Genomic DNA, 21,138 nt, shown 5'->3' on the forward strand with positions numbered 1-21,138 from the left:
TCAGTCTCTAATTCTATCTACCAGTTTTCAAATAATACAAAAGGAGCAAGTTCAGAGAAGGAGAGAAATTCAATTAGTAAAATCCAGAATGTGATAAGCCCTACAGGACAATCTAGTTTCTTCAACAAATAAACTGCAAGAAGAAAAAAAACAAAAGATGGAGAAGGAACCTAGAGATTTTAAGGGACTTAAGATTAAAACCAACCAAATGCAATGTGTGGACTTTGTATCCTAAAATGAATAACCAATTGTTTAAAAATAATAATAATAATAGGAGACAGCTGCAGAAATTTAAAATTGACTAGATATTTGATATTTTTTAAAGTGACAATAGTAGTATGATTATGTTTCATTAAAAGTTCTTTATAATCTAAAGATACAAATGAGAATGTTTATGGATTAAAAAATATATTATCTGGAACTGGCTTCAAATAATTTAGTTAAGGGGCAGTGTAGGTGAAATCAGAGAGTAAATATGATTGGCAATGAACTAACTAATAATTATTAAAGGTGAGTGATGGAAGTTCATTACACTATTCTTTTTTATATATTGGAAATTTTCTCTAAATGAAAGTTAAAAAAAACAAGTAATAAATGCTTGTTGTATATAAATTTGAAAATACAGAGAAGCAAAATGAAAAATCAAATCATCCATAATTACCAACTGAGTTTAAACACTGTTAACAGTTTGAAGCAATAAATGTTGTTGAAAAAATGGGAAGGGAGAGAAGGAAAAAGATAACTATGGTTCTGGCCAATCTCAAAAAGATAATGATAGCCTTTTTTAAAAAAAAGGAAAGCTGGAAAACATTTGATTCAGGTTAGGAATAATGAGAGTTGAGTTGTAACATAAGTCTCTGACAAAAGCTATAAGAGCAGAAATTGTGGACAAAAGATGGTAAGTGTAGCCAAGAAAGTAGTTGAAGCACAGTCCGAAGTCACTGCTCACAGTCACCACTTATTCTGACTCTTCCCCTGACAGGGCTTCCTTGCTTCCTGATCTGACCCTGGACCGTAAGCACCTGAGCCACAAGCAAGGAAGTGTCAATGTGGTTTTGGAGAAACCATGTGTTTACTTAATAATCTACTTAAGCCCCAGGGAACTTAAAACAGACTACATTGAGAAGTTTTTTTACTCACCTTATAAATAAAGTTATCTATACTAATAAAAGAGTAATATGCTGCCCTAACCGGTTTGGCTCAGTGGATAGAGCGTCAGCCTGTGGACTGAAGGGTCCCAGGTTCGATTCAGGTCAAGGGCATGTACCTTGGTTGCAGGCACATCCCCAGTAGGGGGTGTTGCAGGAGGCAGCTGATTGATGTTTCCCTCTCATCGATGTTTCTAACTCTCTAACCCTCTCCCTTCCTCTCTGTAAAAAAATCAATAAAATATATTTTTTAAAAAAGAGTAATATGCTAATTAGACCAGATAGACAGGACGTTTTCTGGATGTCCTTCCAGACAAAGCCACAGTGATGAGGGCCGAGGCAGAGGTGGTTAGGGGCGATCAGGTAGGCAGGGGAGCAGTTAGGGGAGATCAGGTTGGCAGGGGAGCAGTTAGGGGTGAACAGGCAGGCAGAGGCAGTTAGGGGCAATCAGGCAGGCAGGCAGAGAGGTTAGGGGCAATCAGGCAGAGGCATTTAGGGACGGTCAGGCAGAAGCGGTTAGGGGTGATCAGGCAGGCAGGCAGATGGTTAGTAGCCAGCGGTCCCGGATTGCAAGAGGGATGTCTGACTGCCGGTTTAGGCCTGGTCCCTGCAGGATTGGGCCTAAACTGGCAGTCGGACATCTCCCGAGGGGTCCCAGATTGGAGAGGGTGTAGGTTGGACTGAGGGGATCCCCTTTCCCACCCCGTGGATGAATTTCGTGCACCGGGCCTCTAGTTAGTATATATCAGAATGTTCTTAAGGTCAGGAAGAGGTTAAATGGAAACAGATATCTGGGCTCTATCCTACCTCAAAATGTTGAGCAACCCGAGTTTATAAGTTTTTCTGTATTATTACTTCATTCAATAACTAACTGTCCAGAAGCAAAATAAAAAAGCACGTGGCTTTTAAAAAAATTAGCTATTATAAAACAATTAGAGATTTAGGAACAGGTTGTCAAGAGTCAAGGAAATCTTTAAGGAGTTCTTGGTTCTAAAGACTTCTAATATATTCCATTTGACCAAATGGGTCTAATCTACTACTATATGACACACATCTATTTTTCTCATTAAATTTGACAGTGCTTAGTAGCCATATCTGTAAAAAGGCTTTATTAAATAGATTTTGTTACACTCAAAGGAGAAGTAAATGTTACTGACCTTTATTGTCTGCTGCTATAAATCCCAAGATGTTTTCATGACGTAACATTACAGTTTGATAAATTTCTGCCTCACGGAACCATGAACGTTCTTCTCTAGAAGAGAATATTTTCACAGCAACTTCTTCTCCTCTCCACTTTCCTCTCCAAACTTCTCCAAACCGACCTTTGCCAATGCTTTCTTGTAACACAATAGTTCTTGCAATTGTTCTCTGAACAAGCAATGGTAAACCTGAAAATAAAAATAACTAGTAGTCAATACAATCAACAAAAGCATGGGTATTCAACAACACCATAGGAAAGGTGTAACTCTTTTTTTTTAAATATTTTATTTATTTATTTTTTACAGAGAGGAAGGGAGAGGGATAAAGAGTTAGAAACATCGATGAGAGAGAAACATCAATCAGCTGCCTCCTGCACACTCCCCACTGGGGATGTGCCCGCAACCAAGGTACATGCCCTTGACCGGAATCGAACCTGGGACCCTTCAGTCCGCAGGCCGACACTCTATCCACTGAGCCAAACTGGTTAGGGCAGGTGTAACTCTTTTAAGCTCTACTTTTAAGGAATTTACAATCTCAATGAAATAAAGACCACATCTGCAAACACAGTAATTCATGATAAAAGATAAATAATAAATACAATAAAAGAATCCAGAAACTCCTGCCTAGAGGGTCAAGGTAGGCTTTGTAAAGTAAGTTGAATTTAGACTGGCCTTTACAGAGAGATATGACCTAACAAGAAGAGAAGGAGGTAAGGTATTCAGGTAAGAGGAGTATGCAAGCATAGGTACAAGAAGGAAATGAATGATACATTTTTAGGGAACCAGCTTAGATAAACAGAAAGGAGGTGCATGTAGTAAAGCAGTGGAAGAGAATGTAAACTGTCACCAGTATGTAACAAATACTAGAGATGCCAAGCTCAACATGACCAATGAGAGCTGTGGGTAAACGAAGAATTATTAAAAATTTCTAAAAGAGAGAAATAATTTTTAAAAAACCACCTGATTTTAGGAAGATGAATCTGATAAGTTTTAATTGTGGGAGGAGAAAAATATGTGAATACAAGACACATAAAAATAAATTCTAGCCCAACTTTTAATAAATCAGTAAAAATTATCATAGAAACAATTTCAAGATAGGCAATTTACTTGCTAGGAACTGGCTGCCTCTGCAACAGTAGTATCTTAAACAAGTGTCTAGCAATTTACTTTGGTAATTTTTTTCACCAATTGAACTTGCCTTACTCGAAAATACATTTTTTGAAATATTGCCACACGTATTTCATTTATAGAAAAGAGTTTACTAACTACCTACAGTATTTAAGTAACACTATATTTGGGACTATTCCAGTTCACCTAAATATCTGACAATTCAGGACCCATGTAAATGGGATGGTCAAGATAGGCTAATGGAACAAGACAAGTTTTTGTCATCCCCATCACCCTTAGATTCTAGATGCAGACCTAAAATTAAAAACCACATCTAGATTCATCATATTATCTATATTTGGTTACTATAACCCACATGAATACCTGAGCCTTTTCAAAAAGTAATAATTTTTTTCTAAAGACAAAAATAAGTCTAATTTAGATTTCTACATTCTCTGCTTTATTCTTCTGTACCTTGAGAAGAGTAAATTTCAATGGGGAAAATGCTTCAATAGTGAATAGAAATAAGACCTAAATAACATGCATACATTATAACAGATCATAAACATGAACAAGATATAAGGAGCACTGGTATGAGACTCACTCTCTTTCAAACACTGGCACACATATGCATGCTCACACACACTTTATGATCCAATGACAGCTTAAATATGGACACATGCACAACCTGAGATTCAAGTTAATGCAACAGGGATTAGGTTAGCTCTCCACTGTCTTCCCTGAAGTTCCCAAGTTGAAAGTAGACTCTGAGAGAGATAGGACCTTTCCTCAATTATGGCCATTGTACTGAGTAATAGGCATGTAAATTCATAATATGAAATGTTTGGTTTTAACTTTTCCTCAATGAGTAAAAGAACTAAAAGGGGCATTATGTATACACATTTTATTTACTCACAAGCATGAGTCCCATGCATGAGGTAGCAGGCAATAAGGCTTTATAATGAATAAAGGGGAAAGAGATGGCATTTTCTGTTGTCATTCAACAGACAAAGTTTCTGTCTGAATTAATCTGTAGGCCATTTAGCACCCAATGAACTATGACAGGGAAAGGAGGCCTTAAACTAAGCTTTTCGTACAATGCAGCAAATAGATACTGTATGTCAGATTTTCCCTCCAAATATCTTTTCAGTAAGAGTAACACCTGTCATTTGGACATACATTACCATTTACCACGTGTTTTCACACAAACATCTTTGTCCCATTTGAACCTCACAACAATCTAATTACTTTCATTTTAAAGATGAAATAACTCAGACATGAGACATTAGCTAACTGACCCAAACCACAGCTACTAGCAAAAAAATGTAAACAAGTTTTTGCAGGGTAAGGCATAAAAGAAGAGAGTGAAGCTTTCACAGAGATCACAGAGCTGTAATCCCCGATGGATCTGTAACAATAGATAAAATGGAAAAAAACACAATTCAATTCTTTACTTCATATCTATATCTTTAAGATAAATAAATGTATTCTTTTTAAAAATATATTTTATTGATTTTTTTTACAGAGAGGAAGGGAAAGGAATAGAGAGTTAGAAACATTGATGAGAGAGAAACATTTATCAGCTGCCTCCTGCAGACCGCCTACTGGGGATGTGCCTGCAACCAAGGTACATGCCCTTTACTGGAATCGAACCTGGGACCCTTCAGTCCGCAGGCCAACGCTCTATCCACTAAGCTAAACCGGTTAGGGCTAAATGTATTCTTGAGTCACCAGGCTGACGCTCTATCCACTGAGCCTAAATATATTCTTATTGGAAAACCCAACTGCCATCCAGACAGCAATTTCTTTTGCTTCTTTAGGTAGGCTTGTTCCCCTGGAGCCTATGCCAAGTGGCATGAGCTGCTTTAATTTCCCTGGGTGTAAGCTGGGCAACAAGAGAACAGGTCCAAGGGATTAATTCCAAATGATCTGTAGCCACCCTGATTTCCTGTGACTTTTGGTCCTTGCTTATCATATTTTGGTCCAGAATAACTTTTAGAATAAGCCAGATCTTCTTTGGGAACTCTTTGGATAACTCTGAATCAATGGGAAATCCCAGGGAAGGCCTAAAACAATCTCCACTCCTCTACCACACCTGCCCAAAGACTGTCACATCTTCAGTACTAAGGCTGCTGCATCTCAATTCAACCTCTCATTGCCTCCTTCCTCACAATGTTCTCAGGGGTCCCTAAAGGCTGCCCTAAGAGATGTGGGCTCCAGTGCAAACTACATGTATCCTAGAAGTCATAACAGCACTCACTCACTAAAAAATATATATATATATATATATATATATGTAGATAGATAGATATAGATATATCCAAATTCTACTGAAGAAGACTTCAGGTCATGAAATCAGTTTCTAAATGAACATAGATATATGCATCTTTCCTGATGCATATACATCGATATATGTTAATTTCCTTAAAATAAATAGGAATTTGACATTTATGTGAACTTTATTAGCAGATGTGATTTTGTGCTTCAAAGTCATATTCTTCCCCTAGTCACAACTACTGCCTTAACGTTCCTTTAGTCACTTGGTGATAAAATTAGTAAAATTTTCATTATATATTTTCAAATCTTCATTTTATCCATAAATATAGCCCTTATTTGAAGTTGATTTATACCTTTCAAAGGCGATAGTATATCGCATTTAAAGTCCTAACAAACCACTTTAAGTAGTATTACCAAAAGTATCTGTTCAATATTTCTGATGAAGAAATAGAAGCCCAAAGAGGAAATATGGCTTGACCAAGGTCAGAGAGCCAAGCAGTGACAAAGCATGCACTGGAGTCTAGATCTCTTAATTCCTACCTGAGTGTCAAATTACAATACTATAGAGGATAGAAGTCTTCTTCTCTTAGTATCCTTCCAAAGCAAGAAATAAAAAATAAGTCCCCTTTGGTTTAAACATAAAACAGTGCTATATCAAAATCCACTTCTGAGAATAATTCTGGCAATTCCTTTTTTAAAAAAATATATTTTTATTAATTTTTTACAGAGAGGAAGGGAGAGGGATAGAGAGTTAGAAACATCGATGAGAAACATCGATCAGCTGCCTCCTGCACACCCCCTACTGGGGATGTGGCCGCAACCAAAGTACATGCCCTTGACAGGAATCGAACCCTTTAGTCTGCAGGCCGATGCTCTTTCCACTGAGCCAAACCGGTTAGGGCAATTCTGGCAATTTCTTAGTCTATTTCTGTTCCCACAAAAAATGACCAGAACTGAGAAAAGCAAACATCACAGGGGCCATGTTTGCTAATAACTATCCAGTTATTATATTAAATAATAAGGTGGTTAGACTTTTTTCTGAAGTGAGAAAATGACTAAAAATTCATAAAAAAGTAAATAACCTTCACAATTCAAAACACATTTTCTGTCATGCCTGTTTCTGTTCAAAGACAAAAATAAAGCTATTAAACAATCCTAACAGAATGGGTAGCTGCATATCATTTGAACATCTTTGAACTCAGCCTGACCTATATGAGAATAATTCTTCTTATTCTTACTATCTCACGGAGTCCTGAGAAGGTGAGAATACTTTGAAATTTACACAAACGTGAAGCTAATATACTGACTTATTTCAGTAAAAGTAGTTTTAATCTGTCTACACTAAAGTAGCCATTGGCAGATATAGAGCAAGCTTAAGGACCTTTACTAGGCTCAAAGCTGGACTAGTATTCACACTATTCCAAGTTTTAACAAACCAAGTCAAGTGGCTCAGCCAACTAGATAATGCAGTTAATTTTTAGAAGATTTCTTAGGAAAAAAGGAAAAACAATTACATTACCTGATCCAGACCCCGATGTTGTCATATCATAAATTAAATCTTTTAATGTAGTACCCTCTGAAATAAAAGGGCGATCTAATGAAGGGTCCTCTTCATTTGGCACTCGATGGTGAATGACAGTGCGGTTATGGCAGATATAGACCATCAACATGAGTGAGATGCAGACGAAGCAAACTGGTCCAGCAATGACAGCTGCCAGTTCAACGGGACCAAGGCCAGGTGATGGCTTTCCTGAAAAAGGGCAAGTGAAATAAACATCAAAAATACGATAGGTGGCACCTACAATTTCCTAATTCTCCACATTTCCTGTAGTTGGCCACCACCACCATTAGTCATAGAGCCTCATTATAGCAGCTCACAGGGCTGGAAACCAGAACAAGTGAGTCATTCAGCCTTCTCCCATTGGATCTCCTTTTATGATCACCAACTTAGTCAACATTCACTTGTTCTTCCTGCATTTTTCAGCCATCTAATTAAATAACAAGGCCAGCTACCACCAGTATTCTAGGACCTCCCTATTTATTACTCTCAGGGTCACTAATAAAAGAACCACATGAGCAAAAGTTAAATAAATAAATAAAAAATAAACCTATATACAGCCTCACTACTCCAAAACAATTCAGTTTAGTGTAGGTGTGTGTGTGTGTATATATGTATATATATCCATCAATTTTGTTCAGGCAAAATATATTCTTTGTTTTTTATAATAAAGTTTGCATATGTATACTTTCTACTCTATTTTAATCACTTGAGTTTTTAATTCAAGAGCACTTATTTTCTTATCATCTCTTTTAATAATTATTGCTTTACATTGTTTCAGAAAAATATCTATAATAATAAAAGCATAATATGTTAATTAGACCAGATAGCTGAACGACCTTCCAGACGTCCTTCAGGACAAAGCCACGATGGTGGGGGCCGGGGCAGAGGCGGTTAGGGGCGATGAGGCAGGCAGGTGAGCAGTTAGAGGTGATGAGGCAGGCAGGCAGAATGGTTAGGGGTGATGAGGCAGGCAGGCAGAGGTGGTTAGGGGCGATGAGGCAGGCAGGCGAGTGGTTAGGGGCGATCAGGTAGGCTGGCAGAGTGGTTAGGGGTGATGAGGCAGGCAGGCAGGCGAGTAGTTAGGGGCGATCAGACAGGCAGGCAGGTGAGCGGTTAGGAGCTAGCGGTCCCGGATTGTGAGAGGGTGCAGGCTGGGCTGAGGGAACCCCCACCCTGTGCACAAATTTTGTGCACCGGGCCTCTAGTTAATTATAATTATTTTGGCATTCATCCTGAGCCTTGCTGGTTCACTGCACACCACCATTTCTTTAATAGCACATCTTCTCCATTCTTGATACCCTTATTTGGATTTATTTCTTATAACATAGAATTCTAATTCTAGTAATTTCTTTCAGGAAGAGTACATGTGTGTCCTTATATGCTGAATACTTAATTATCTAAAGATGCCTGTTGCCTTTATATATGAAAATGGCTTGTCTAAAGAATTTTAAGTAACATTCACTATATGATGTTCCACTGCCCTCTAGTATTTAAAAAAAGCACAAAATCTGAACATTTTTCTCTTTTATAGTCAATCCGTGTTCACTTGTGCTGAATGCATATGCATTTTTTCTTTACTCTTGAAATTGGTATGTCTTTTATTATATGTATTTAGATAAGTATTTTTTCATTAATTTTGCATAGTATTCTTCTCTGTCTGCTCTTATGTCTTTTTCTGGAATATTTATACTAAGCATATTGGATCACCTAGATCTGTCCTCTGTATCTCTTAATTTGCTCACCAACTGTCTTTTTCTCTGAATTGTAACAGTTTTTCAAGCTCATCTTGCCTTAAGCTTGTCTCACACTTGAATATAAAATTATCGTATCCAGTCTGCTGTTCATTTTCAATACTGCATTTAAAAAAATAATTCATCAATCAAGCTTTTCATCTGAAAGCAATTATCAACTGTGAAATGTCCCCATTTTACAGTAAACAACTGAAAAATAGACCTTGGTCTGTCTGAAAGTTCTTCCCTATCATGTGGTAAGTCTATTTCAAAGGGTGACATCTACTCTGATTTATCCAGTTCAGTTCACTCCTTTTATACCACTGAAGCTTTACATTTGGTAACTTTTTTGTTCTTTGTGTATCAAGACCTGGGAATAAGAAATTTGTGCCTTTTTAGCATTAGAAATGAAGTGAGTCCTTCTCAAGGTTTTATGAGTTTCCATTAAAATATTTCAAGTCCAAATAATGGAAATGGAGAATTCTGGAATTACCATATTGTCATATTAGAATTGCAGATGCTTACAAAAAGAGCCAGAAAAAGCTAAGAGTCTGACAGAGCCTGGCCACAGGGAGCTTCCTGGTCATGCTGCAGACTCGGTTGCACTTTGCTGTTATCACACGTACCAGGTGGGGGACTGCTGCCCTTCTCTGACTGGTACTAGTAAATTGTCAGCTTTCTCACAAGTGTAGGCATGTGGGCAGCATTCTTCCATCAATCCTGCTAGCATTAATATAGGTCCCCCTGTTTTTATATTCCTTTTGATTACAGTAGAAACTTGAGGACAGAATTAAATGTGCTTCTACTGACATCTTAAACCAGAACCTTAAATTAATCTAATCCTAAGAGTTTATCCTTGAAATTCCTAGCTTTTTCAGGACATTTTAAAATGTAAACTATAGTGAAGGACCTAAAGCCTAGATGGCCTATATAATATTTTAAACAATGAAGATCATAAAGCAAGGTGGAATTACAAAATGAAGGCATCTGGACTGTTTAGTGCTGCTTTCAATTCCTACCCATTATTGATTGCTTTAAAAGGACAGAGCATTAAACAAGGAAGAAGAAATTCACTCTAAAGACAAAGTATGACATTCTGAGGACATACCGCTGTGGTAAGCAGAAAGTATCATGGAATCAACTTCTCAAACAACACACACCCCGGAATCAGGATCTTGGCTACTCTTATAACCCTGCCACTGTTCTTGCCTCTAAACTGAACAAGCTAGGATAGACAATCTCTAAGATCCCTTTCAGTTCTAAAATCATAGAGTCTAAGGTTTTCCTTTGTAGTATCAAGAAAAACAACAACATCTTATGCAATAACTTACCAACAGTTGGAAGTTCTATTTTATTGCAGTGGTCCTGATTGCAGCAGTATGTTGTAGTAACAGACCCTGTTTTTGAAGATGGTGCACATACAAAAGGCCTGTCTCGAGGAATTAGGTCGACTTCAGCTATACACATGCTATTGTGTATAATTTTGTCTGTGGTCTCTGTGACAGAGACAAAGCAGAGTCCATCTGTGACACAAGTAAAATTGTCTTTTGTGCAAAGGTGGCAGAAACACTGTAATGCTAGGAAAAGAGAACAAGATTTTATTAGAAAAAATTCTCAAGGTTAACATTTTGAAATTATTCCATATTCACTATAAGACAGTCCTGATCTTATAGTAATTTCTTTGCACTTTCAAAAAACAAAACTCTTTATTCCTCTTAGAAGAGTTGAGAAGCACATATCTGTAGGAGCCAAATATGATAAAATTTGGACTAAAGTTCTTGTCTAAAGCTTTTTTGCTTCCAATTATAGAGAAATTATTACATGTAATTTCATCAAGGTAAGGCAAGCATTTGCCCTCCCATTTGAAACAAAGTACATTTAAATTTTTACTGGATATACTTATTCTTACTAATCCAAAACTATGCATTCACATACTCCTCCCATTGAAGAGCAATGTATGAAATACTACAATCTTCCAATGTAGGTTGGAAATGCTATTTGGGTGGACTTATGGTAATGAAGTAATGGAAATAGGTTTGTATTGCACCACTCTTTTCTCTTGTATAAACCCTGGGAAAGACATTTCTCTTCTAGCCAGGATTACGGTGCTTTTTCAGTAAGCTAAGGAGACTGCACAGGTAACAATACATATGTGCTCTAACAAAACAGGCAACCTGGCTATAGAAATGACTAGAGAAACACCAGCTCCATGCTTATTTCTATCTATTTGATCTTTATGGCTCAACTCAAGGAGTCCCTTTATGGGAGTCTTCCCCTAATTGTCACCAATACCTTTCCGTGCACACACAAATAGACCTTCCACCATGCTCTCCAATGATTAACTGTTTCCCAAAGCACACACTGCTTACCAGAATTGCTACTGTTGTTTTTCTCTCCCCTATGAAACTCTAAGCTCCTTGAGGGCAGGGACCCATATTAATCATTTCTGTAAATCCACATCTAGCATTGAGTCTGGTATGTAGTAGCATTCAAAAAATACTCATTGCCTGAACAACAGAATAGGCACATACATTTCACTATGATCTCATGAAACAAAGCACATTTACTTCTTTAAGTCAAATCAAACTTTCCAATTACTTGTTGACAAGAAAAAAGGAAGAGTCCGTGTATGTAGAATGCCACCTATGATGAGGCCAAGGAAGTATTTTATCTAGAAAGAGTGGCTAGGCAGACAGGCAGGCCAGAATGAAGCTAAGTCTCTGAACAGCTAACTTGCTGTGCAGGCCTGAGTTGCTCCAACACTTCACATTCCCAAGAAAGGCCTTCTTCATTCAGGACTGGCCCTTGGCCAGTTCCTAGGAAATGAACTCTGAATCCCTGAAATATTCTCTCTGATAAGAATGCTGCAAGCCTGTGTGACTGGGCCCCGATAAAAATCCTGGATACCAAGGCTCTGGAGAGCTTCCCTGGTTGACAAGTGCTATCACATCATTGCTGAGCTATGGAGTGCACCTGTGTCACTGCACTGGGAGAGGACACCTGGAAGCTTGCACCTAGTTCCTCCTGGATTTCGTCCCATGTGCCTTTTCCTTTTGATGATTTTAATCTGTATATTTCCACTGTAATAAACCATAACCATTAGTATAACAGCTTTTCTTAGTCCTATGAGTCCTTCTAGCAAGTCTTGGAGCCAGAAGTAGTCTTGGATACTCCCAACTCACCTGCTAAACCCAAATTCAGGAATGTTAGGATCTTCTCAAGCAACTGATTCTTGGTTGCTGGCTTCATTAGCATACTTGTCTATTCTATTTCTAGATCAGAAAAGTTTTACCTTAATCATTATAAAAAATTTTGTTTTTCTTCATAGATAGTTCAGCTATTTCTTTTTTTTTAAAATATATTTTATTGATTTTTTTACAGAGAGGAAGGGAAAGGGATAGAGAGCTAGAAACATCGATGAGAGAAACATCGACCAGCTGCCTCCTGCACACCCCCACCGGGGATGTGCCCGCAACCAATGTACATGCCCTTGACCGGAATCGAACCTGGGACCCTTCAGTCCGCAGGCTGATGCTCTATCCACTGAGCCAAACCGGTTTCGGCTAGTTCAGCTATTTCAATGATCTCTTCCTAAACAGGAAGAGAACTCAAGTATAAGAGACACTATCATAATCTGACATTTAAAGACTGTTAAGATACAGTAATTACTCCTGGTGAGGTTTGGTGGTGGTTATAGGTTCCTTCAGTAATCCATGGACTGGCTTCAGAGCGCATGAATCCCATAAAACTGTAGGCCAAATGTTGCATGTATTTATTTTCCTTTTCAAGGAGAAATTTTATAGAATTACAAAAGGTCTGTCACCATAAAAGATTAAAACCACCATCATAGGAGATTGTTGTCATTCTCTCCTGAATCCTCTTTACCCATAAGTAGTCATTCAACCAAGATTTTCTAAGTATTAGCTTTATCAGTTACTCTACCAAAATCTTAGTACACAAAGATTAATAACTCATGATCACAGCCCTTGAAGAGTTCCAAAGACTAGTGAAGGAGAATGTTACAATATAATATGGTAATTGCTATATATAAAACTTCTGCCATGAATACTCTCCCAGTTCTAAGATCTTCACAGCTCCCTTAGAGTACATGAAGTAACTGTTCAACACTTGGTCTAACAATTAAAAATTACTTTTGGGTTCTAACTTACCACTCACTTTAAAAATGCTATCTAGGGCCACACATGTCTCACCATTATGATAATCATGTCTTTCATGACTGTGGTCTTTACACATAGTATCTCTCTGCTAGTTTAAACCCACCCTTTGAATCTTTAAGACCCTGTTCAAACAAGATTTTTGAACCCCTCCTCTACCCTTAAGATAACTAACTGGGCAGTTTCTTTCAGTAAGTCCCCATAGCTCTCTTAGCATACCTTTAGGATAGCACAAATCCAACTATTTATAGTTTGTTGTTAAAGTGTCTCTCATTACATTAAGAATAGCCAAGTTGCCCTGGCCAGGTCGCTTAATTAGTTGAAGCTTCATCCCATGGACCAAAAGGTTGTGGGTTCAATACCCAGTCAGGACACATACCTGGGTTGCAGGTTCGAATCCTAGTCAGGGTGCATGTGGGAGGCAGCCAATCAATGTTTCTCTCTCACATCAATGTTTCTCTTTCTCTCTCTCAAAAAATAAAAAAATTAAATCAATAAACATGTCCTCAGGTGAGAAAAAAATTTATATATATATAAAATGGCCAAGTTTTTTTGGTGATTGTTTGTTTTCTTATCTTTAAATCCTAGATTCCTAGCTAGTGATCAGAAAAATATTTTCTAAAGCAGTGTTTCCTAAACAGGAGGTCACAAATATGTCAAGAGAAGGAGGAGTCTAAGAATTGTGTACAATTTTTTTAATGTTTAATTTAAAAGATAATCTAAAATGAATGACATTCTGGGTCATGAGTAACTACCATCTAATCAAATATTGCCAGTAGGCTTTCCCTGGTGATTCTTCAGTTGTGTTAAGATCTCCTTCACGCCAAATATCCTCACAGCACACTATACAAGCAAAAGTTTCATAGTAATTGTAATTGAAAGAGTGAAAAATCAGAGCATATGGCAATACAGGCATGATATATTCAAAGCCAATAGCTAACAGCCAATACCATGGATCCTATCTTTGTAGTACAATTTGCAAAAGTTCATTCGCAGTAAATGTGGTTGTCTGAAACAACATTTTCCCATTCTCACGCCAGCATTAATTGGTTTAGAGAACCATTTAATAAAGATTTCAGTAATGTCACAATGTTAAACCTCATCTTCAAGATAGCAGACATTTTATTAAAACTGGTATTTGAGGAATGCTTGCTGGCAAGTGTTTTGCTTAGGTATGTGGTCTGATTATCCTAAACTTACAAACAAAGTCTTGAAGTCATTGATACCACCTTACACAACATAACTTATGAGAATGGGCACTTGTAGCTTTAGATAATTAAGTTAAAATATAGAAACAGATTTCAAATAGAATCACACCTAAGGCTATTTTTTTCTACTGTGAAAACTAAACGTCATCAGTCAGACTGAATAATGGTATTAATTGGAAGGAAAAGAAGGTTTTTCTCACCAGAGACAAAATTCCAGTCTTTTTACCACTCTGACTTGGCTGGTAATGACCCTTCTTTCAATTACCCTGCCTATTACAGCACAATTATATTTAACTATACAGTGAGAATATTTCCAAATATGCACCAGCAGGCAGGTAAAGAGCCCAACATGCACATTGCCCTAGCTACAGTCTGTTTAGCTATAGTTAAAAGCAGATCACACCACTATTGGCAAAGGTGAAGGCAAAAGTTAGAATTATAACAAATCTTTTCAGGTACTAATGTTAACATTTGTTAGTCTATTTCTCCACTCCAGTTCTGAGTAATCTGCCTTTCCCCTCTTCTCTCTGCTCCCAATACCATGCCCCACTTCAAGGAGGCCTGTCCTCACTTCTCTTCTCCCTCTGGGGAAAGTATACCCTATAGGTCCTCTTCTTTTTAAAAAATACGCTGCATATTATCCAAAGAAACTGGAAACACTAATTCAAAAAACTATATGCCTCTATTTTCACTGCAGCGTTATTTACAATAGTCAAGATTTGGAAGCAGCCCAGGTGCCCATCAGTAGATGAGTAGATAAAAGAGTTATGGTACATTTACACCAATGAAATATTACTTGGCCATAAAAAGGAAGAAAAATTTACCCTTTGCGACGACAACATGGATGGGCCTGGAAAACATTAGGCTAAGTGAAATAAGCCAGTCAGAAAAACACAAGTGAAAGATGAGACAGAGGGCGGAAAACATGTTCCCCTCATCAGATCCTCCTCTCGAAGTCCTCTTTGCCCTCTCAAACCTGTCCTCAGCCCCTTTCTCTGTCTTCTGACTGCTCTTTCGACCCAGCAGATCATTCCTCTCCACGTGTCTCACTCCCGCCGCCCCCTTACAACCCTGCCACAGAATCCGCACCCCACGCTCTACCTCTGAGAATTCTAACCACCCGCCTTCCCCTGTGCTCTCCGCCTAATCTCTGCCCCCGTGACCGCCAGCAACTGAATTCACAGGTGGCTGGCCATTCCCTTCTCACTTTCTGATCTTCCTGAGAGCCCATATCCTGAGAACGTGAGCTCCAAAACAGCCTTTCCCATCTAACACTCATTCTCAGGCCACCCAAAGACTGCCTTCCGCAACAGCTTCTTCTATTCCCACGTCCATACTACCCCTGAGGGAGGCAGCAGGAACTGGGGGCATAGTCTGAGTCCACGTCCCATTCTCTATGTCCAGCCTCACAGATTGAGAGGCATCTCAGGTTTCTTTTTCCACTGACCTGACCACCTTTACTCCCCGACATATGCCGCAACTTCAAAAAATAGATGCAGGTCTGCAAACCCCTCAAAAAGACCTCATTAACCTGATCTTTAAGATCTTTAATAATAGAGACAATGAGACGCAAATCCAAAATCAAAAGCAAGATCAGGCCAAGGCTGAGGCCCAGTAGGAAGCCTTCCAGCTCCTAGCCACCGCTTTCAAACCCCAAACGAAGTGCCGGTCCTCCAACCGCGGGTAAGTCAGGGGCTAAGCCTCCTCCGGGCCCATGCTTCAAATGCAGCAAGGAAAGATACTGAGCCAAGTCCTGCTCAAACCCGAGACCCCAGCCTGAGCCCTTCCCAAGGTGTGGAAGGGAAGGCCACTGGAAATCAGACTGTAGTCTGGCCCCTCTGGGTCTGGCCTCAGCCAGTCCAGCATGGCCACCCTCTAGATCCGGTTTGGAGCTCCCAGACCTCCTGGGACTGGCCACCGAAGAAGCTGCCCAGGCCCTGACAGGGCCCCACAGACTTACATCACCAGGACAGAGCCTCAGGTAACGACTGTGGTGGCAGGTAAGCCGATCTCCTTTTTAATTGACACTAGAGTCACTTATTCTGCCCTCCCAGAATTCCCTGGGACCCTTGTCCACTCCTCAGTCTCTATTATGGGGGTTGACGGATTAGTCTCACAGCCATTAGCCACCTCACGTCTACATTGCATCTTACTAAATTCCCCCAACTGATGAATGGAGTATGACGTAACCTGCACCTGTGGCCTGGACATTCCTGAGCACCTAACCAGGCACCTTATATGGACTATACATTGAACCACCAATCAGCACCTGCCAAATACCCTAAGCTTTTGATTCCTAAGTACCTAAGTGCCTAATCATGTGCCTTTTATGAAACCACCAATCAGCGTTGCCGAGTACCCTAAGCCCCATCCCTTCCCATTCCTCCCCTCAAAAGGCGTGTTCACCTCTGCATGTGCTGCTGTTCTCCCCTGTGAGACAGCCCGGCAGGGTCTTTCTCCAATAAAGCCTGTAGTCCTGGTTTTCGGCCCTCTGTCTCATCTTTCAACAAGTACCATATGTTTTCACTCATATGTGGAATTTAATGAACAAACTGAACAAACAAGCAAAATAGAGACAGACTCATTGATAGAGAGCAGGCAGACAGTTCTGGTGGTGGTGGGTGTTGGTGGGGGTGAAGGAATGGAGCAAAAAAGAAAAAAAGAGAGAAAGAACTCATGGACACACAGACAACAGTGTGGTGATTGCAGGGGTGAGGGGTGGGTGGAGCTGGAAGAGGGTATAGGGGAGATAAATTGTGACGGGGGGGGGGGGGGGGGGGGGGGGGACTCCCTCCAGCCACTGCCCTGGGTTTTGTTCCTCAAAGGACTCAGGGTTCTTCTCAACTCCACCCCCTTGGGGTTACCCTGCAGTGGCAATGTCAAAGGAAGCTGCACCACACAATGTGAAAGTAAATTCTCCAGTAGTCTAGATAACATTTCACTCCCAAATTTAGGGCCTCAAACAGAAATATGATTTATCCAGACATTACTCCAAAAAAATTTCATTTGCTTCTGCTACCTTTAAATCACTTAAGAAGCATTATTTAATTCAACGCACACTTCCATCTTGGAAGAATAGAGGACACTCTTAAATTCTCAATCACTTCTTTTTCCACAATACCTGCATTTCTAGTCTCCGAAGCTCCATGAATTAGCTGATAGAATGTTGACTGTTATCAGAGCAAAGCACACTAAGAATAGGCTGCCTAAATGGCAAGATGAGATTTAATAAGGGCAATTAATACGAAGGATTTCATTTAGGTTCAGTATCAAATAAACTGCACAAGTACAGGATAAAGATTTGCTTAGCAGATTTGGGGAATCTGTTTAACAACAGATTTTTTTAAAAGTCAACAGTATTTACTGTTAATTGTAGCCATGGTGATGGGGGAAACAGAGGGAGAACTGGGCACAAAATCTCACAAATGTCCAATATAATAAGTAATCAGTAAGTGTTGTTTGAATATCAATCTGCCATGTAAATATGAGTTAGAGATTCAAAGAATTAACTCAACCAAGGCTAATCTGAAAGGTCTCTTAGCAGTGGATACAATCACCTCATTTTATAGATGGTGCAACTGAGTTAATTATCTTAACCCTATATATACTAAATCAGACCATGAGGTCAGGATGTGGTAAATTTTGTTTCATAAAAAATCATTTCCTAACTACAGCTCCTCCCTACAAAATGGAAATGGCTGCCTCAGAAGGTTATGACTTATCTGTCATTAGAGATATTTAAGCAGAATCTTAATGACCAACAATGAGAGTTCAAGAAGGATGTCTCGCACTAAATGAAAGGTTGGTTTAAAACTATACAATCCTTTAAATGGTAAGATTCTATTATTTTACAAGTTATATCAAATATTAAATCATCCATGTTTTCATGTTTTGACAAATTCAACTTAACATCTTCAAGGCACAACAATTACAGTAAAGCACCTCACTGTCTAATTGTTTACCTATTTCCACCATTAAACTGTGAACTTCAGTCAGGGGCTGGATTAATGCTTTATGCATTTCTGTATCCCTAGGCCTTGCACGCCAGGAGATCCAGTATGTGTTTCTTTTTTTCTTTTTTAAAAAATATATTTTTATTGATTTCAGAGAGGAAGGGAGAGTGAGAGAGAAACATCAATGATGAGAAAGTATCATTGATCAGCTGCTTCTTGCACACCCCACAATGGGGATCAAGCCCGCAAGCCAGGCATGTGTCCCCACTGGGAATCGAACCATGACCCCCTGGTTCATAGGTCGATGCTCAACCACTGTGCCATGCCAGCTGGGCCAGTATGTGTTTCTTGAATAAACATTCAGGAAATATCTCTTTAGTATGTTAGTTGTTGCTACCACCAAGGTCCTTTATAAAATGGCCAAGCAAGCCTGGCCGGCGTGGGTCAGTGGTTGAACATAGACCCAGGAACCAAGAGATCGTGGTTTGATTCTGGTCAGGTGCATGCCCAGGTTGCGGTGTGATCCCCAGAAAGAGGTGTGCAGGAGGCAGCTGACTGATGTTTCTCTCTCACCGCTGTTTCTCTCTCTCTCTCTATCTCTCTCCCTTCCTCTCTCTCTAAAAAACAATAAAAAACATATTAAAATGGCCAAGCAAGCACTTTTTTTTTTTTTACCCTTTACTACCTTCATTTTTTTAAGTCCTTTTTCTATCTCTTAGTGCACCTTTCAACTTTCCAAATTCATACTTAGGTGCATCTCTCAAGCCCATATGATGTAAAATATCCCATTGTCCAGAATAACCTAGGCTCACTCCATATAAATGGAGGGTGACCCAGCACTTTCAAAATTACAAATGAACATAACCTCTGACCCAGAAGGAATGTAGCCTATAGATATACTTGTACATGGATAAAGTGTTTTACACACATGGTTATTAATTTCCTAATGGTTTATACTAGATTGTTTTTTATCTTTCCTATGCATCTAATCTACCAATAGAACTGATAAAATAACATGATGTACCAATACAAAATGGAATACCATACAGCTACTAAAAAAACGATAATGTTTTCTATGTACTAATGTAGACTTTAGCCCCTTGAGATGTATTAAACCAAAGTACATAATGCAGAACAGTGTATTTGATATAGTAGCATTTGTACTAAGGGAGGGAGGGAGGGAGGGAAAGAAGGGAAGGAAAGAGAAGGAGGGAAGGAAGGAAAAGGAATACACATTGGCTTGTACTTATTATAAAGTTATCTCCTGGAAGGACACAAAAGAAATAGTAACACTAGCTTCCTAGGAAGGGAACCGGGTACCCAGAGGATAGGGGTACTTATTCAACAAATATTTATCACCTACTATGAGCCAGTCTCTGTCCTAGCACTGGCCAGAGAATTAGAGTAAACCTGCATACAACTCTAGGATATAACTTAAACAGTGTGCACATAAAACCATGAATGGTAGCTATTATTCCCTTTCTCCATTCATAGATACCTGTGCAGAGTTTTTTTGGCAATAAGACTTTTGGAACAGGGTTAGCCTAAGAACTTCACGGTAGTAGCATGAGAGGTACCTACAGGGAAGTAGATTTTCAGTTCCAAATTAACAAAGTGTTGGAACACATCCAGTGTGTACATTTATATGCAATAATCCTAACTAACCAAGAATCATAACTCATTAACCATAAAATGTTCATGCTGGAAGGAACCTAATAATTACCTGATCCTAATCCCTATTTTATAGACAAGGAAACAGAAATTTTCTACAAGTTCTCTATGAGTTACATCAACATAATCTAGACTTATTCTAAAAGCACAGAAAGAAAAAAATGGATTAGATAATCTCTGGTGATTTCCCCCAAGTAAGACAAGACAAAAGGACTCAACGCTTTCCCTTTGGGAAAGCAAGAGTGGCTATACATATAGTTGTGACTTGATTGCATAAATATTGAGGTCTACTAATAAACCTAAACGAAAGTGGCAGATCATTCTGGCCAGGGGAATGAAATAGAAAATGTGGTAAGAGAAGGAAGTAGTAACCACCCACCAACTGCCTTTGAATTAAGGGCAAGAGGAGAGTTACACTTAGGCCAGCAAACAGCAAAAGAACTATGGGAGCCACAGTTGAAGAAATTAGCTGATGGGGCTATGCAATTAGTAATTTTAGAAGCAGAGAGCAAGGCCTGAACACCTTTTACCAGAAAAGAACAGTGTACATACCCTGGGTAGAAAGGAAGAATACACCTTTAGGGGGACAGAGATGATTAGGAGGAGATTCTCCGACTCTCACGGAGTTCACAATATAGTGCAGAGAACAAACATGCCACTGATTAAGGGAAATGCAAAGGGAGACTTCTCTCAAAGATTAACCCTACACTGAGGCTTAAGAAAGCCTAAAGAAGAATGGGAGTTCATTCCAGGGAGATGATAGTCAAAAATATAGTACACAGATTCAGGAATAAGAGAGTTAGGCAGTTTAGGAAACTATAAATAGATCATATAATCATCTTGATGTAAGCAAAAACAAAAACAAAAAAAAACCCTCCACAAAACTTAACACCTATTCATGATAAAAAAAAAAAAAGTCACCAGCTTTTCTTAAACCAGCAATAATTAGAAAACAAAAAATTCTAAAATATATAATGTACAAAAGCATCAAAAAATCCAATATCTAGGAATAACTCTACCAAGACATGTAAGACATTCACAGAGAAAGTTTCAAAGCATTCCTCAGCACTGCTATTTCCTGCTCCACAAAAGCAATTACACTTTCTACT

The 21,138-nt window shown here is 38.9% G+C and overlaps 1 protein-coding gene across 1 annotated transcript in view; it reads right to left on the minus strand.

Annotated features, from left to right (window-relative positions):
- The window catches only part of TGFBR1 (transforming growth factor beta receptor 1), a 51,304-nt gene that overhangs the window by 15,818 nt on the left and 14,348 nt on the right, over positions 1-21,138 (minus strand). Inside the window, exons 2-4 of the mRNA XM_079789570.1 lie at positions 10,354-10,599; positions 7,251-7,481; positions 2,306-2,536 (exon numbers count right to left, since the gene is read on the minus strand). Coding sequence (XP_079645696.1) covers positions 2,306-2,536; positions 7,251-7,481; positions 10,354-10,599 — 708 coding nt within the window. The remainder of the gene's footprint in view (positions 1-2,305; positions 2,537-7,250; positions 7,482-10,353; positions 10,600-21,138) is intronic.

This window comes from Cnephaeus nilssonii, assembly GCF_951640355.1.
Source record: "Cnephaeus nilssonii genome assembly, chromosome: 14".
Lineage (NCBI taxonomy): Eukaryota > Metazoa > Chordata > Mammalia > Chiroptera > Vespertilionidae > Cnephaeus > Cnephaeus nilssonii.